At 30.1% G+C, this 19,052-nt stretch overlaps 2 protein-coding genes across 4 annotated transcripts in view; one reads left to right on the top strand and one right to left on the bottom strand.

The window, feature by feature from the left end:
• The window catches only part of LOC125837043 (uncharacterized), a 142,092-nt gene that overhangs the window by 104,316 nt on the left and 18,724 nt on the right, over window positions 1-19,052 (bottom strand). The gene's annotated exons all lie outside the window — the stretch shown is intronic.
• Window positions 8,100-13,602, top strand: LOC125837038 (glycine-rich RNA-binding protein RZ1C). Of its 2 annotated transcripts, none has more exons than XM_049516173.1 (3): window positions 8,100-8,286; window positions 12,484-13,097; window positions 13,185-13,602. In XM_049516173.1, exons 1-3 carry the CDS (start codon window positions 8,173-8,175, stop codon window positions 13,423-13,425), a joined length of 969 nt encoding a protein of 322 aa, XP_049372130.1. In that variant the 5' UTR covers window positions 8,100-8,172; the 3' UTR covers window positions 13,426-13,602. The 2 variants fall into 2 exon arrangements, with proteins under 2 accessions (XP_049372130.1, XP_049372131.1); XM_049516174.1 differs by lacking the exon at window positions 8,100-8,286 and adding an exon at window positions 11,092-11,322.

Below are 19,052 nucleotides of genomic sequence, written 5' to 3'. Positions count from 1 at the left end.
TTTTATACCAAATTTCAAGTCAGATACATTTAGGAACATATATTTTTGCAACCGGACACAGTAAAATAGGGAGAAAGACGAGTGAGATAGGAGGGACACAACATCAGAATTGACTTTTAGAGGCAATTAACACTCGTTGGAAATGTCTCTAAAGCTTATAGTGACATTGGATTAAATGACAATTAACTAATGTTAATGTTTTAGTACTCTTTGTTAATGAGTTTATATATTGCCACTAAAAGTTGTTTTTGTTATAGTGGGAGGCGAACGAGATCTCTAGATACATGTGAATCATCTCCTAATATATGAAATCACACTAAATAGAAATACGAGATACGGGGAGAGAGGTGGGTATGAGAGGAGAGTGACGAGTGAGATAGGAGAGAGGAGGGTGAGACAATCATATGCATGCGCATTTACATGAATACAATGTATTTTGACTCCATGTATCTGAAATGGACGTATCTGAACGCGCCAGACCAATACATGGTTACAATCCGATTGGACGCACTCAAATCGGAGAAGATCACCAAAATTAGTGTAATTTTTTTTTTGGTACTTTTTGTACCACATCGATGACAGACACTAAGAAATTAGCATATTTATGTAAATTATTATATTTCCACTTGTTTACCCATTACTACTAATAGAAAAACTAATTTAAGTCTCTCATTTTATTATTCTTAGATAACAAGATTAATATGTCCAGAATGATTTTACAAGGACTTTATTTTTATTTTTATTTTTATGAGATAGAGATCATGTTTTTAATAGACCCTTACCTAGAAAAGACACTTACAATGTCTAAGTAAGTGTCTAACAAGTGATAAAAATATCTTTAATACCAAAAATCAAATAATTTTTTATCAACATAAATTTATATTTTTGTGTCATAACATACCATATGTGACATTGTATAACGCACAAGAAGTTATGAAATAATTCGATTCCTATAAAACTTATGCCACAAGAGGCAAACGCTTAATTTTAAAATTCACAAATTATATCGTAAGAGGCATAACATAATCATTACAAAACTTATAAAGTGCTCTAAACTTATGTCAAGTGAATTAAGTTGTATAGAAATACCACACAACTCATGTTGCATATAAATTTACAGAACTTATGCCAATCAAGACTAAAGTTCTCTAAACTTATACCGAGCAAATTGGGGTCAAAGATAAACAATATTTTATTTTACAATTTTTATTAAATAAACAGTAAATACAATAATTAAAAATCATGATATTTAAGGAAAAATATTAAAGACCACTCCAAAATTTGGTCAACCCATGGAAAAACTTCAATATTTTCTTGCACAATTAAAGTTTGATATCTAGTAAAACAATGTGACATTGACTGGATTATAACAATTTGATTAATTTTTCACTATATAAATAAGTACATATTAGAACCATGGCTAATTAAATAATTCATAACATTCAAAAGCACAATTAATCAAAGTAAAAAATATGGCAAAAGTTTCAGTCTACTGCTGTTTTCTTCTTATCATCACATATTTCTCTGGTTTGTTCATCAAAACTCCCCTATTTATTTTATTATTTATGTGATGTTAGAATATCTTATTTGATAAATTTTATTGGTAATACTACTTGTGTAATACAATCACAATTTAGTATAGATTTATTGTCTTCATAGATAGAATGCATGTGTCCCCGCTATTTATTCACGCCCAAAACTAAAGGTCATAAATTTCAGACGACGTTAAATGATATATTTATGTATTTTGACTTTTTTTTTGTTTTTGTAGTTTTCAACCCTACAATTGCTAAGGAATGTGATGCTGCAATTTCTAACATACAATGCAAGGACACCTATGATTGTGTGCCTATTTGCAATGAGAAATTTCCTAATGCTTTGTTTCCCAAGTCTTGTATGGGGGGTGGTTCTGTTTGTATTTGTGCCTATAATTGTTAAAAGGCTTATTTGAAGTGGATGAATTTATCAAAATGTTACAAGACTTATCATTTATTTGATTTAATAAATTATAAGGTTAATGTTTTATGATCACAATGAGTTCATTATTATTTAATTTACAACAAGTTATCATACTATTGTTATCTTCTTATTAATTAATGGATGTGGTGTATTGGGTGCGAATTTTTGGGAATTCAGTAATTTTTTAGTAGATTTTGTATTTATATTAAGAAATCATAAAATATATTTTCCATTAACAATTAAAGAAACTCTATTTACTAAATTTAATGGAAATTAAAGAAAAAACAAAAAAAAATCTTTTAATTTATTTATTGTTAATGTAAATAATTATATTTGCTCTTACTTACCCTTTAGTACTATACTACTTTGCTTAATTAATTTAAGCCTCTCAATTTTATTGTTATTAGACAACAATATTAAAATATTCAAAATGATTCAACATGATGAGTTTATAAAGGACAAGATATATGTATATTTTATTTTTATCTTTATGGGTAAGAGATTATGTTCTCAATAGGTCCTAGAAAAAAAAAGACACTTTGACACGAATTTATATTTTTGTGTCATAACATATGTATTAAATGTTATATTTGTGTATATATAAAGCACAACAAATTATGCAATAATTTAATTCTTGTAGAACTAAGAAGTTTTATCATTATAAGAGACATAACTTAACTATAGAACTTATAAAGTTCTCTAAAATTATAATGAGCAATGTTAAAACTACCTAAACTTGTGCTGAGCAAATTAGAGTCATAGATAAAAATATTTTAGTTCACAAATATTTATAAAATAAGCAATAGATACAAAAATTAAAGAATATGATATTTAAGGAAAAATATTAAACACCACCCAATATTGGGTCAATCCGTGGAAAAACTTCTATATTTTCTTGCACAATTAAAGAAAAACTTCAAAAAATTTTTTGGCACAATTAGAAAAACTTCAATATTCTCTTTTACAATTAAAGAAAAACTTCAATATTTATTGCACAATTAAAGAAAAACTTCAATATTTTTGCACAATTAAAGAAAAACTTCAATATTGTCTTAAACAGTTAAAGTTTGATATCTAGTAAAACAATGTGACATTGACTGGATTATAACAATTTGACTAATTTTTCACTATATAAATAGTTTATATTAGAACCATGGCCAAATAATTCATAACATTCTCTCAAAAGCAAAAACACAATTAATCAAAGCATAAAATATGGCAAAAGTTTCAGTCTACTACTCTCTTCTTCTTATCATCATGTTTTTGTTAGGTTTGTTCATTAACTCTCTCATTTTTTTTTAAAAATAAATATTTTATTATTTACATTTTAGCTATTTTAAGTCGAATATTTCAAAATTAGATTTCTTGTTGTTATTGTATTCTTTAATTGATTTTAATAAATATTTTGTTTTGTTATAGTCCTTGATGCGACGATTGCTCAAGACCATCAAGTTAAAGATTTGCAATGTGCTGCTCCAATTTACAACATAAAATGCAAGGTGGATGAAGATTGTACGCCTAGTTGCAAGGATAAATATAAAGATAGATTAATTAGTGCAGGTTGTATACTAAGTCCAGATAAACCTGATCGTATTTGTCTTTGTGGCTACTATTGTTGAAGTCTTTTGAGAAATTAAGAATCAAAATGTTCATTCAATTAAAGGAAAGGTATATGAAAGAACCATAAATGTAATAAAAGTTTCTTTCATCAAAATGTTAAGACTTGTCATTTGTTTGAGGGTCAAAATGAAGTACATTACTAATTTGCAAATGGTCTTGGTATTATCAAAATATATTGAGTTATTAATAATTGGCCAGTCATTGTCTCATCTTAGAAATTAGGAGATATTATCTAATCACACAAATATTTTTATCATATTTAATAATTCTCCCTATAGTTTGAAATAATTACATTTTATCTCACTAATTAATAATTTTATAACAGCTTTCAATAGTCAAATACATCTATATATATATATATATATATATATATATATTATGCTACTAGATATATTAAAATAGGGAAATAGGTGAGCGAGGTTTGCATTAGATACATATCCAAAAAAGTAAAATGTTGATACAATATAACCACTGCAAATGAGAGAAAATAAATATACTTAATCATAATGGTGTAATAGCATAATTTAATTTGAGGGTGTACACTTCTTCTTTGAACAAACTATTTGTCTATTTTTAATATTACTTTGTTAATGATATGTTAATATATTTAATAATGTCAAATAGATGTGATTTTAGGATGGAGGGAAGGGGAGTGGGGACTCCCCTATTATTGTTATCATTTTTTTATTTTCATACTTTGGATACAAATATGGTTAAAGACTGCCTTTATTTTTAAGTTAAATAAAATATTGGATTAAAAATATGCCAATTCTAAATGAGAGATGTATGTTCATGTCACTAGTTCTTTCAAGTTATACAGAAAGAGTTAAAAAACGGATCATAAAAAATATGAATTAATTCGGGCTATATATCAATTTAATTTTTAATTAATATGATATGACAAGTTAACTAAGAAATCAATAAGGAGACAGAGACTTTCATTTTTCTATGACATAAAGTTATAAATGAAAAAATAGAGCTTCTTTATGTATTTCTCTCTTCTTCTTTTTTTATCTTGTGAATATCCTTTTATATAAGCACGTTATATATATGATTTTAGGGTATTTTGATCTCCAAGTAATTCTAGAAATCTTGGATTTGAAAAAAATGGGTTGGACTCATCTTATCAACTAAACAAATTGATCCAAACGTAATTAAACTTAATTTAAGTCATATAATTTTAATTTAAATATTAATTCAAACACCAATAATTTGACTTGATGGATATGTCATAAATTCATAATTTAATGTAGATTTATCCAATAAAATTTCAATGTCTACCGGTCATATATATGTAATTAACACCCATTTAATTAGAAATTTACTAGATATTTTCTTATTTAATAGAAGTTTGTTTTCTTATCTCATAAAATAATGTAATATTGACTGGATTATCATAATAATTTTTTTACTCCTATATATATATATATATATATATATATATATATATATATATATATATATATATTGCAACCATGGCTAGACAATTCACACAACATTTTCTCTAAATAATAATAATCAAGTAGAAATGGCAAAAGTTTCAATATACTACTGTCTCCTTCTTATCATCACATACTTCTCTGGTTTGTTCATCAAAAATCTCCTTTCTATAAGTTTTAAATTTAAATTACTGTATGTTTATATTTTATCTATTTTATTATTAATGTGATTTTAGAATATCTTATTTGATAAATTTTATTTGTAATACTACTTATGTAATACAATCACAATTTAATGGGCGTTTGGATATAAAAATTGTAAAATCTGAAGAAAAAAGTACCCCGATATATTTGTTTTCAAGTTGAAAATGATATTGAAAAATTAGAGTAGTGTTTTGAACATGAATACAAATTGAAATTACTTTTGAATTTTAGCGAGTGATTTGGATCGTGGAAACAAATTCTTTGGAGTTTTTCAACCTTTCAAAAAAATTTGAAAACTTACAATTCTATATCCAAACAATTTTTCAGAACAAAAAATTGGAAAAAGGTAAAAACTATCCGTAGCCAAACGAGCTTATATAAATTGATAGCTTTTTGAAAAAACTAAAGCTGGATGTCATAGATAAGATGTATGTCTACTTATTCAACTTTCTGCATGTTTAAGTGTTTGTTATGCACACCCAGAATTGAAAATTATAAATATCATACGAAGTTAAACGATATATTTTTGTATTATGACTTTTTTTATTTTGTAGTTGTCAACCCTACTATTGGCCAAGTTCAGAAAGAAGCTAGAGAATGTGTTGCTCCAGTTTTTAAGATAAGATGCAAGAACACCAATGATTGTGTGCCTATTTGCAACAAGAATTTTCATGATGCATTATATCCTAGATCTTGTATGGGAGGTGGTTCTGTTTGTATTTGTGCCTATAAATGTTAAAAGTTACTTTGAAGTAAATTAATTCAACAAAATGTTATTAAACTTATCATATTATAAGGTTGATGTTCTATGGTCAAAATGACTCTATTATTATTTAATTTACAACTAGGTATCATCATGCTATTGTTGTCTTCTTATTTATTAGTGGATGTAGTTTTCAATATTCATTAATTTTTTATAAGGAGATTTTGTATTTATATTGATTCAGTTTGAACAGAAAAGGGCGATTAATCAAGTTCGTTAACGAGTTTTCTAACCAGCCTTATGAGGAGTTTTAGGAATTCTAAATAGTTGTTCGAATAACGAGTTACATTTACGTATCATTAGTGTTAATATTGGCATGTTGGGAACAATGAAAAAAATAACTGATTAATCTTTCTACGATAGGTATTTGAAAAAATGTATTAAAAAATATTGAGCAAGAATTTTATTGGTATATTACTAGAACCAATTTGTGGTGACGTACGATTATTTTGAAATAATGATATGTTATTTAGAAAAACTTCAACATGTATACATTAGGCATATAGATAGATGAGTTTTATTATATGGATTAATGTGCTCAAATTGGATTAGAGCTTTGGGTGCCAATAACATAAATTTAAGGTGTGACACTATGTAAGGTAATTAGGTATATAAATATTTATAATTGTGATAATTAAGCTTTCACAATCATATACCTAAGTAAAATTCTTTATATTTTAAAATAGACTCGAATTTTTTTTGATAAGTAGGGGTTAAATTGAGTCTAATCAAATCTATTTCGATGGCTCTAGCATATTACTTTGTCGATGTAGCTGCTTCTAGCTAAGGAAAATTTACGAAATTTCTGTACTTTTTTTATTTTTAATTTGTTTATCAATTTACTTTTTATTTTTATTATATATTTAAGTTACATAAAAAATGTCATAAATCACAATAATAATCAACAATTTAAAATATTTAAAGACATATAAATAATATGATTGACTCTCAAGTTATATCGGTATCATATAAATTGGGACAGAAAAAATAACATAGATTATTTCAAAATAACGCTAAAAGTACCATAAGTCACTACAATGAACAACTTAAGATATTTAAAAGACATATAAAAATAATAAGTGTCTCTCGAAAATCAATCAAATGTCACATAAATTGAAAAAAAAAACACATATTATTTGAAAATTACGTAAAAAACTATATTCTATAAATCACAAACAAAAGAAATACGATTGACTCTCGAAATTCTATTAGCACCACATAAATTGAAACAAACAAACAACATATTTTTTGAAAACTATGTAAAGAGTCCTATAAAATCACAATAATTAATAATTTAAAATATTTAAAAAAATTATATAAATATTTAGATAACTTACAAAATTTTATTCGTGTCACATAAATTAAAATAAACAAAGTAATAAGTACTCTCTTTGTCCCAATTTATGCGACACATTTCATTTTTCAAGAGTCAAATAGTTTAAGTTTGACCAGAATTTGCGCAAGAAATCTCTTTTTTTTTTAATGAAAATTATAGGGAAAAATGTCTGAAATATATCCGAACTTTGACTGCAATTGTTGTAACGATACCAAACTTTGGAAAGAACCTTTTACCCCCTGCACTATTTAATAGTGTATTTTAAAGGTATATATGTGTCCACGTGGACATTATAAATAATAACATGTCCACGTGGGCAGATATATACTTTTAAAATACACTATTAAATAGTGCAGGGGGTAAAAGGTCCTCCATAAAGTTTGGTATCGTAACAACAATTTCGGCCAAAGTTGAAGTATTTTTCAGATCCTTTTCCAAAATTATATAAAAATTTTATGATCAAATATAGACTTGCTTAAATCTTGAAATTCAAAATGTATCATATAAATTAGAACGAAAAAATACTAACATATATTGAGCTCGTAATAACATGTTAGGTTGTATCTAATATATACATATATTTTAATTTTCCAACCGGTATCCGGTATGCGGTACCCGCATCGGACCCTCAAAAAGGTTAAAAGGGAAAAAACAAAGTGAGAATAGGGTTTTGTGAAGAACCCCACAGCGAAAAAATTCAAGCAGTTCATTCGCAGTACGGAACCCAGGTATATATATATATCTCTTCGTGCTCAACCGAAGTTCGATTTTAGTTCAATTTCAGCTCAATTGATTTCTAGGGTTTTAATTTTTCTGTTAAAAAATGGTATTTTTTGTTCAATTTCAGAAAAATGTCAGGAAAGGACCATGATTATCGTATATTTGTTGGAGGTTTAGCTTGGGATGTCACAGACCGTCAACTCGAAGGAGCTTTTGGCCGTTACGGTAAAATCATCGATTGTCAGGTTCGTAGTTTTCGTAAGATTCAGTTTTCGTTGTAATTTATGCGGAAAAAAATGCAATTTTTAAGGATTTTTAGTGTATGTATGTGTGTGTGCTGTGTGTTCTTATACTGATTTAGATCATTTGATGATGTTTTTGGAGAATGATTTTTATGTCTACACATTTTTTTCAAATTATTTTAGTACTGTTTCCTGCATTTTAAAAAAAAAAATCATTTCTGTCGGAAACGGCCTTTCTACCTTTATAAGTTGGGGTAAGTTTGTGTACACACGTCCTTCCCTAGGCACAACGTTGTTTAATTTCATTGGTTATGTTGATGTTGAACATTTTTATGCATTTTGAGCAAGTTTGGGAAAATAAATTACCTTTGGGTTTTTCTATGAAGCTTATGACCTTTTGGTCCAAGTATGCAGGGGTTATTTTTCCTTAAAAAGAACTTCAAACATAATTTTTCCGGAAAAGAACTCCTTTTTCGTAAAGCTTGGACCGAATGATGTTAAGATAATAAAATCTTACTAGTTTATCTAAAAGAAAATAATTTGTATGCAATATTTTAGGAGTCCTGAACAGGTATTTGTGGAATGATTGCAAACTTTGTTTGTCTGAACTCTGATGTATACATGAACTTAAGCACTGGAAATAGTTTTGTGTTTTTCTCTCTTCATATGCTTTGTGGTGCTATGCTTTATGGGGGAGTTTGTTGGGTTAATCTTCAACTTTGCAAATCAATTGTATTGCTTCAAGTTGATGTTTAGCTCATGTCTATTTCCAACTTTTCATTTCATTTTAATCATTTATTAATTAGTTTTTTCCTTTAATATTTCTGGATCTGGTTATGCCAGTTAATGGATTTGAGGTGCCTTAGATGGAATTGTATGAGGAAGGATTTTTGTTCATTGGAATGTGAAGTTGCTGGACATAAATACTTGATTCCTTCAGCAGCTTGATTTTGAGGTTTCACTTGCTAGACTATCTGAAAAAGCTTAGATCAGCTGCATGTTAACAATGTGAAGCACTATCGGTTTCTATTGCAGCAGCGATTTGCTCAGAAATGCATCTCTATGTTGATTGCAGCTGATTCACAATTCTGCTCTGGTTCGACCATTAGCTAATAGTATGGTGTAGTAATTTCAAGGGGCATTTGTGTTTGGACTTTGGACTTAATGGAAAATGATTGGAATATGTGGACTGAGTGCATCATAGGTGGTCTGTTTGGTGGAATCGCCATTAATTTTAAGACTTTTTCCTCAATCAAAGTTAAACATAAAGGCATAGCAGTCAAGTGGCAGTAACTATCCCGTAAATATGTTTAATTTTGTGACACATGTCAAATGGGGGAATAGAGGAGGTAAGTTAGCTCTTGATGTAAGGTGCTTAAATTATAAGAGGTAAGTTAGCTCTTGACACATATCAGTTGCAAGCAATGGTGGAATTCCTGCTAATAAGAGGTTCAACTAAGAGATGAATTTTGAATACGCAATTTAGCTCAGAGTCTAGTTTCCATAATTCTTCAAGTTAAATTGGTTGACAGTTTCTGTGAATGGTGCATGTTGTTCTTTAAAGCTAGCAGGACCAATCTGATTGAAGGTTATTGACATTTCTCTTACTAGAATTTGGGTGTTATTGTTATGTGGAGTGTACACCAGATATATGAGTCCCTAAGTGCCTTTGCATGGTTGCATCACTATTTTTTTTAGTCAATCTGCCAAGTGCCAACTACGGTTTGCTACATTGTTTCTAATTCGTGATCTGTAAGGTGTATGTGTAACAGTGAGAGAAGTTCTTTTGAATGGTCAGTGGCACACATGAGGTAAGAGCTTGGGTACTGGAACTTATGAGAGAAACATAACAACTTTCTTGCGTTTCCTGTAAAATTACGGGGATGTTAAACTTTTACTTTACCATTTATAACTATGATGGATTGGTATGAGACGACATCTGGCGGTACCTGTTCTTTGCTCTAAAGAAGTTTCAGGGAAAGAGGTTGAGAGCTATGTGGTACTTAGCTGATCTCCTGCCTTCACGCGGGCCACTTTCAAGATTGAACTTGATTCTCTGACCTTTTGAAGACCTTTAGAAGCTGGTGTACACAGAATCTTGATGCACTTCTCTCTCATTCTCCCTCTTGGTCACTCATTCCGTTTCAATTGGTGGTTTGCCACTGTCAAGATTGAATGTGATTCTTGATTTCTTAACCTTCTTGAAGACTTTAGAAGCTGTGCTGTTGCGTGCAGAGTCTGGATGCACTTTTGTTTCATTCTCCATTTAGATAGATCATTCTGTTGTTTTACTTGGTTGTTGAATGATCGTTTCGCTCTTGTGAGATGTTCTTCTCTTGAGCAATTGCATTGTCTTCCATATCGTGGACCACCAGATAATGAGATGCCTCTGTAGACTCAGGAGTTGCGTTGCTCAGCCAAGTTAGCAGCTTCAGAGTGTTAAGTTTCATGGATTATTGCTATAGATTAGTTTATTGAGATTTTGCCCTGTTACCTCTGAATTGCATTTCAAAGGCTCAAAGTCGATTAGTTCTTTTGAGTTAACTTTATCTGCTTTGATGCCTTGCTAGCAGATGGCGTAAGTGGTAAGTTGAAAAGTTTCTAGTTGGGGTTTCCGTTAATCAGGATTAGTTGAAGCTTGTGTTGGAAAAGATAGCTGAATGAAGATCAGTATTTTGAACAGTTACTGAACAAAAAACCAAATGATGTTCATGAGAAGTTTTACCAGGAAACTATCGCAGTATGCTTTGTCAGTATGGTCAACTCTTCGAGTGGTAAGCTGTGTTTGTATGGTTAACCACATGTTCTTAGACATACGTCTGCGATACTTTTGCTCGTTACTCGTTAGTCTGGTTGAAGTATATGAAAGAAGTTTATGGATCCAACATAAGTTCCAATTGGCATAGTTAAGATTTATCCAAGAGGTTAGGAAGCCTTCTTGTTTGGTTTTGTTGTTTTAGCTGTTAATGGTATTGATTACACTGGATACATGTGGTCTGAGTCAAATAATCTGCAGACCTGCAGATTTCTGCTGCCCAAGTAAGACTTCCTCCGTCAAAGTAACTTTATATTCCTAGATCTTGTTTAAAAATATGATTTAACTTCTCTCCTTTTCATACTAATGAAGTGATTAAGAAACTTACAGCAGTCCAGGTTTACTACTTTTCATTTACTTACCTATGCTTTGCGCAGTTGCATGCATAGTTGTATAGTTGGGATTAACTGGGGAATTGAAGTATATATTGAGTAAAGTAAAATATTCGAAGTTGAATGCCGAGTTCACAAGAAACCAAGAACTGGAAGTGTTGTCTAATGACGTCACTCTAGCCACTAAGTGGGCAGAATGATGCATTAATAAGATGTGTGGTGTTCCTTATATATATACACGATAAATATATCATCTAGAGGAAGATTTCATGTGATAATTTCAACACTACATCACAATATGATGACATTCTTTTTTGGTTAAAAATATAAAAAACGACATAATTTGATGATGCCATGTGAATCGCTAGAATGTCATGATATTGTGATAATGTATTGATATGAAACTACCTCTAGATGATATATTTATGTAGCAATGATGATAGTTTGTTACTTTGAAGTTCTAGCCTACCTTGTCATGCATGACCAAAACCAACCACTTTCTCCATTCGCACTTCACTGCATTAAATGTAGATCATCAAGTTGAAAGTGAAGGGTTTTAAGAGAGTGCCCTTGAAATGGTCTTAAGCATTAAGGAAAGGAATGTACCTTCCATTTTGTTTTCAGAATCGACTTTTGATACTGTTTTGAGGAGCTCCAGATTGAACCTTTCTATGACTTTTGGAGTTTTATGTGTATTTTTGCGTGTTTTGGACTTAATTTTGAGTTGAATTATTGGCTACTCAATTTAAACTATTGCTCTAGCAAGGGTTAGATCATGTCAAAGAATGCTACTTTGATTTGCTATTATTTTGCTAATTGAGAAATCATCAATAATTCTGGTCATGTAGTTTTCACTGTTTAATTCTTCAGAATTTGCATGTGAAAGAGTAAAGGTAAATGCAACTCCTCCTTTATTGTGTGTTATATCTGAAGGTCTTGTCCTCGTTATCAATTTGATTTTGTTCCTGATATATTATTACAGGCTTCTAAGAGAGTAAATCTTTAGCTTGATGTGTTTGTCTTGTGCTAGTTTCTAAACTGTTAGCACTGTAGGTTATGCTGGAAAGGGATACAGGCCGTCCTCGTGGATTTGGGTTTTTAACGTTTGCAGACCGTCGCTCCATGGAAGATGCAATCAGAGAAATGCATGGTAGGGAGATTGGTGATAAGGTGATCTCTGTGAACAAGGCCCAACCAAAGATGGGTGGTGAGGATTCTGACCATGGCTATGGCGGTGGCTACGGAGGCGGTGGCAGGGGTAGCTACAGAGGCAGTGACAGGGGTAGCTATGGTGGCGGTGACAGGGGTAGCTATGGTGGCGGTGACAGGGGTAGCTATGGTGGCAGTGACAGGGGTAGCTATGGTGGTGGTGGCCGTGGAAGCTACGGTGGTGGTGATAGGTCAGCAGGGCAAGACAATTGCTTCAAGTGTGGCCGCCCAGGCCATTGGGCTAGAGACTGCCAACAAGAAGGTGGTGGCCGTGGTTCACATGCATTATCCCCCCCTCCTCGATCAAGGTTTGGTGGAGGTAGTGCACGTGAGGATCGTTATGGCAGTGACCGTCGGTATACGGATGATCAATACGACAGAGGCCATTATGCTGACAAGGAGCGCTATGATAGCAAAGATGATAGATATGGAAGCCGTGATCGATTTGCCAATGACAGGTGTGATATTTTCCCTATTCTTGCTTGGTGTTACAGATCTAATTTTTTTCCCCTATCTTACCAAAAATGACTTCTTATGATATTTAGGCACCCTGCGGGCGGTGATCGTTTTGCGGACAACAAGTATGGGGTTTCTGACCGATATGGTCAGAACGGTTCAGGCAAAGAGAGGGGTTTCGACAGGGATGTAGGTCCACGAGATGGTGACAGGTACTCCAGTGGAGGACCAGCACGTTACGAGGGGAAAAGCGTCAGAGACAGAGCAGGACCATATGATCGTCCTCGTAGGGGAGGACGTCCACCTGCCGCTGCCTTTGACCGTTATTGAAGTGCTAAATCTGTGATGTGTTAGACTATCCATGTTTGAATTTTAGCCGTCCTTTTTAGTATCTTGCACTTTTGGTTAAGTAATCTCTTAAGATGTAAAGATGTTGAATTGTATAAACTGTTGTAGGGGAAAACTATATCTTGGTTTTATATTGCTAGAAAAACCTTCTGCATTTTAGTTTTTACTGTTAACAAAAATAGCTCTTTCATTGTCTATCGAAAACAGCCTCTCTATATCACAAAAGTAGGGGTAAGGTCTGTGTATGTTTTATCGTCTCAGATGGTCACTCAACTATGCATTCTTCTCTCAGAAAGTCACTCAACTTTCAATTTTAACTCGGAACTCACTTGACTATTTAGTGACTTTCTGAGAAAAGAGTAGATAGTTGAGTGACTTTTGAGTTAAAATTCAAAGTTGAGTAACTTTTTTAGAGAAAAATGTAGAGTTGAGTGATTTTTGAGTTAAAATTGAAAGTTGTGTGACTTTCTGAGGAAAGAGTGCATAGTTGAGTGACTATTTGATATATTAACTCTCCACTTGTGGGATTACATTGGTATGCCTTTTTTCTTGTTCGTCTGATGGAAAATTACTATCACATTCGGTTTAGAGAGCACTCTTTCCGTTGAATGCAAAATATTGGATAGCTATGAGATAGTTGAGAGACTTCAATAACTACTCCACGAGATAGGGATAAGTTGATAAGATCTCCATACACTTTATCCTCCGCAAATTTCATTCGTAGAATTTTACTAGATATATAATTGTTGTAAACTTCAACCAAATAATGTTCAAATGCATACTAGTGTTCAGGAACATATAGATACTATATTATCACTATTTAATCTTGGGTAAATTGATTAGAAACTACTAAATATTAGTGTATTTAGTAGTCACTTCTAGACATTTTGCTTAGTCTATTAAATACTTGTATTTCTTATTGAATAAAATTTGATTAGATAAAAATTAGGTGTTACGTGCAGTAAAAGATTACGTGAAAGAAAAAATAAATATTAGAAGACTTTTAATACTTAACATTTGACTGATACATCAAGATTGGAGTTGTAATTTGACCTAAGTACCACTTACATAAAGAGTTCCAAATTTTTTTTAAGAGCCTTTGATCATGTTTAACCAGAGGTCTTTGATTTTTTTTAAAATATTTATCTCTTGGGTAAAATTTTCAGCATAAATTTAAATTAATTGGACTTCAAAATAGGTAATAACACCGAGTGAGATGAGGAACAAAAAAATGTTTAATATAAAAAAATAGAAGTATGATGCACATGGATGCCTAGTAAACTATGTATTAAAGTGTGAACTAGTCACTCTCAAAGTCTGAACAAGTTGACAAGTCTATATATATATATATATATATATAGTGATAGATAAATAGAGGGAGAGAGGCGGAGCAAAAAAAAGATAATTATTTGGTTCTTGATTAATTATTTATATTTATTACATGATTTTTTTTAACAAACATCATAATTACTGAATTATGTAAATTTTGTAATCGAAACGTGGATTTTTTAACAAACATCAAAATTACTGGATCATGCAGATTTCGTAATCGAAATGCTAGCTCCATCACTGATTGTTGATGCAAGTAGGCAATATATTCCTAACATATATATTTGCTTTTGATCTATATAAAAGCTTATAAGTTCTTAGTTCCTACCACTTTTGAAATGTCAAATTCAAAAAGGATACAACTAGTACCACATTATTATTCTTGGAGCACATCATTTTCTCTTTCAAAAATGGAAAATATATGAATAAAAAGCTAGGAATATTTTCTAAAATTGCTGCAAAAGTAGTGTGTATATATCAAATTCAAAAAGGATATCACTAGTACCACTTTATTTTCTACAATATTTTCAGCTTGTTGACATATTTGCACTTCCAATTGTATATATGTTTTGACTCAATTTATTGTTTACTTTCTTTCTTTGTCTTTATATCCCCCCCCGCCCCCCACCCCACCCCCACCAAATCATATTTGTTCCTTTTTTTTGCTTCTACATTGGATAATGAGACATTGCCACTCTTTTTTTGTATTTATCCTTATATTCCTTGTATTTATCCTAGTGTCCTTTATATGTTAGTGTGGTGGGTGATTCCATCGCCATTGTGTAGCCTTTCAAGATAGATCGCGATTTTTTGTTATATTTTTATTGGCATGGACTGAACATGATCCCTAGCTAGTTGTGAACGTATATGCGTTGACTTCAAAAAACCTTAGTAGGATGGTTCACATGAAATGCAGTGTGCTCGATTTTTCCGGATGGGGTGGTAATTAGGGTCATATAGCTCTATTTTTAAATGTTATGCAAATATATATTTTTAAAATATACTCATTCGGACTACGTTAAACTCAAGTCTAAAGTTTGTTCATATATTACTCAATTTTACAGATAAAATATTAGACTTAACATTTAAGCTTTGCTATAACGTAACTTGCAAAAATTTAGAGTGAAGTCTAACGTTTTTTCAAGTGTAAAATTTCCAATCGGCTCAAAAGAGATGTAAAATTTAAAAGGTTCATGATTTTTTTTAAAAATCATTTACTAAATAAATTATTCTTTTTAATTATCTTATTTGTTATTTTTATTTTTATTGATATGATGATGCTATAATAACATCATCTTTTTGTATGTTCTTTCACTTCCTTGGACTACTATATATATAATTGCGTAACTACTAGGGCATTGACTAATGTAGAAGAAAAATTATACATACATTATAGTATTTTTGTTTTTTTTAGAGATTCTAAGTAATTGCTCAAATAAACTAATTCAATAAAATATTTAAAAATTTGGATTCCTTGCTACTAACTAATAGTCTACAACATATAGGTCATATAGTGGAATTTAAAATATGTGGCTGCTAATTTTAATTAAACATAACGAAACTACTACTCAAGGTTTGAACAGATGTAACCTAATCCTTAACTTGATTAATTATAGTAATTACTGATCAATTAAGGGTGGAGGAAGCGGTATGAGCAGTGGTGTACGCATGATTTTTCATAAGCGGGGTGTCAGTATTGAGTTGGGCAGGTTCTATATTATATTGGGCCAAACTGCCAAAATAGGGCTATGTATCGATTCGGTTCGAATTGATTTTAAAGTTTATCGATTCGATTTATTGGTTATCGATGTGAAGGTGAAGTCACATTTGTTTGATGGTGGAGGATAATATCAACGTGGTTATGAAACTTATTTTCCATACTTTTGTTAGAAAAGTCAATCTCCTTAATTTTAAAGAACTTATTTAGAAAAAATATTTTATAAAAATATTCTGATAAATCAAATATTGAAAAATTGAAAAATATTTTCCTCGCCAAACACACCCTATGTGTTTTCAACTTATTAAAACGTCACTAATTATAGTCACATGTAGACATAGGATAAGATCAATTTGACCCAACAATTGGAATTAGTAAACTAAACAACTTGATTAGGAAAAGTAGTTAACTTCTCCAAGAGAAATTAATTAATTAATTAAATGATTGTATTTTAAAATAGAAATTTGTTTTCCCCCAACAAAATAGGAAAAATGTTAAATAATTAATTTACTTGACCGACCATTGGGTATCGAAGCTAAATGACAAATTGACAACTGTTTTCCAGCAATGTAGCAACTTAATTAAAAAAAGGGGAATTTAATGGAAAAATAAAAGAAATGTTGTAAAATTATATTAAAATAGTAGAAATATTGAAAGGTCAAGAAACTAAATTTCTCCTATTATACAAGAGAGAGTTTGAGACTGAAGCAGACACTTTCACGTATCTGCTTTAACAAGAGTATTTTTTAAAAAAAAATTACATTTTTTATCAAAATTATGGAACCCATTTAATATACACCCTTTAGTTTTAAATTTTATTACTATAATAAATAAATAAATAAACAATAATCTTCAAGTGTATCACATAGCATGACTGTATTAATACAATTACATAGAGGGTACATTACAAAAAATTTTTTATCTTAAATATAACATAAACCATTGAGATTATCAAGAAAGCTATGAAGGTCAGGTGGACAAGTTTGAATATGAGTTCAATTGAATTAGCATTATATTAAAAATAATTTTTAATCGTAACTAATTCATAATAATAGCTTAATTGTTATTTTTTAAAGAGCAATTAACACTTTTTATAAATGTCCATAAAGCTTATAGCGACATTAAATATAATAACAATTAATTAATACCGGTAAGGCTTTAGCACATCTTTCTTAATGTGCATATTTATTAGAGCTAAATATAACATATTTATGTTTTAAAAAATTAAATATCTATAAATATGAAATTTAAATCTCAATTATTATTACATACGTCATCTTTGTGTTTGTTCTTTTACTTCCTTTGACTACTATTACGTAACTATTAGGGCATTGACAATATGTATAGGAAAAAAAATTATACGTGGTATTATATTTATTAGAGATTCTAACCAATTATAGAATTTAATATTTTGATTCCTTGCTAATAATAGTCTACATGTAGGTCATAGTAGAATTTTAAATAAGTGGCTATAAATTAATGAAACATAACGTGATTCATCATAGATATAAATATCAAATTTGAAGTTGATTTAGATCAATTTGATCTGTGAAATTTTTTTAAAACACTTAATAATCTGTCAAAATTTGTGGACAATTTAATTCATATTTACGAAATAATTTATACGAAAATCCTAATAATCAAGCAGAATTTGTGGCAAGTTCATTCATAAAAATTACTACTAATTATCATTCATGAGTGGAGACAAAGGCAAGTCTTAGACGATCTGTCAAAAATTGAACTCTCACCTATGATTTCAAAATTATTTTAACACGACTTATGTAAACGGAATCAATAATTAAATAGTGAAAAATAACTTATTTATGGAGGTATTAGGTACGATATAATTGTGGTATTATATAATTATGGTATGAATATTACAACCTAATTTGAAGAAGGATTCACATGACAACATATATGAACGTGACCAACAGTCATAAACTCATAATTAAGATCAAATTAAATGTATAAAAATAATCATATTCTAATCAATTTAATTAATTAGGTGTGATTATGCCAACCAATTACACAGAGAATTAATATTATGTCTTTATCTAAGTGCCGTATCCCAGATTTTTTGGGATAATTATGAGTATCATTCAATTAACAATACAGTCATATAATTTTTTTGGAAAAAATCATACATTAATAGTTTGTATAGTCATTAAAAACATCACATCAAAATTTGAATTAGACAAATAAAATAAATCAGAACTTTTAAAATATGTTAAAAGTTTGCAAGAATATAGCTAATAGCATGGATTTTAAAAAAATCGAAAAAGAGCCAATAAAAATGAAAATAAAATCTGGATTTAGCGCAATTTCTTTATCCTTTAATAATGATGAATTCTTAGAAAACCACCTTAATAGTGACATTTTTAATGGTAAAGGACGATTGGTGTTTAATAGGTTACAAATAGATATTCTTATCCGAAACTTATTGTTAAGGATAATCGAGGTCCAATATGTAAATAAGATAAATGTAGGTCATTTTCAATACGCCAGTGATAATTCTTTTATGTTTTTAGTTACTATCGTTTATCATATCAAAAATAATTTGAAA

Source organism: Solanum verrucosum, unplaced genomic scaffold (genome assembly GCF_900185275.1).
Source record: "Solanum verrucosum unplaced genomic scaffold, falcon-dt-bn FXZP01000165.1, whole genome shotgun sequence".
Taxonomy (NCBI): Eukaryota; Viridiplantae; Streptophyta; class Magnoliopsida; order Solanales; family Solanaceae; genus Solanum; species Solanum verrucosum.
Note: the sequence above shows the minus strand (reverse complement) of the source record. Positions and strands in the feature narration are given on the sequence as shown.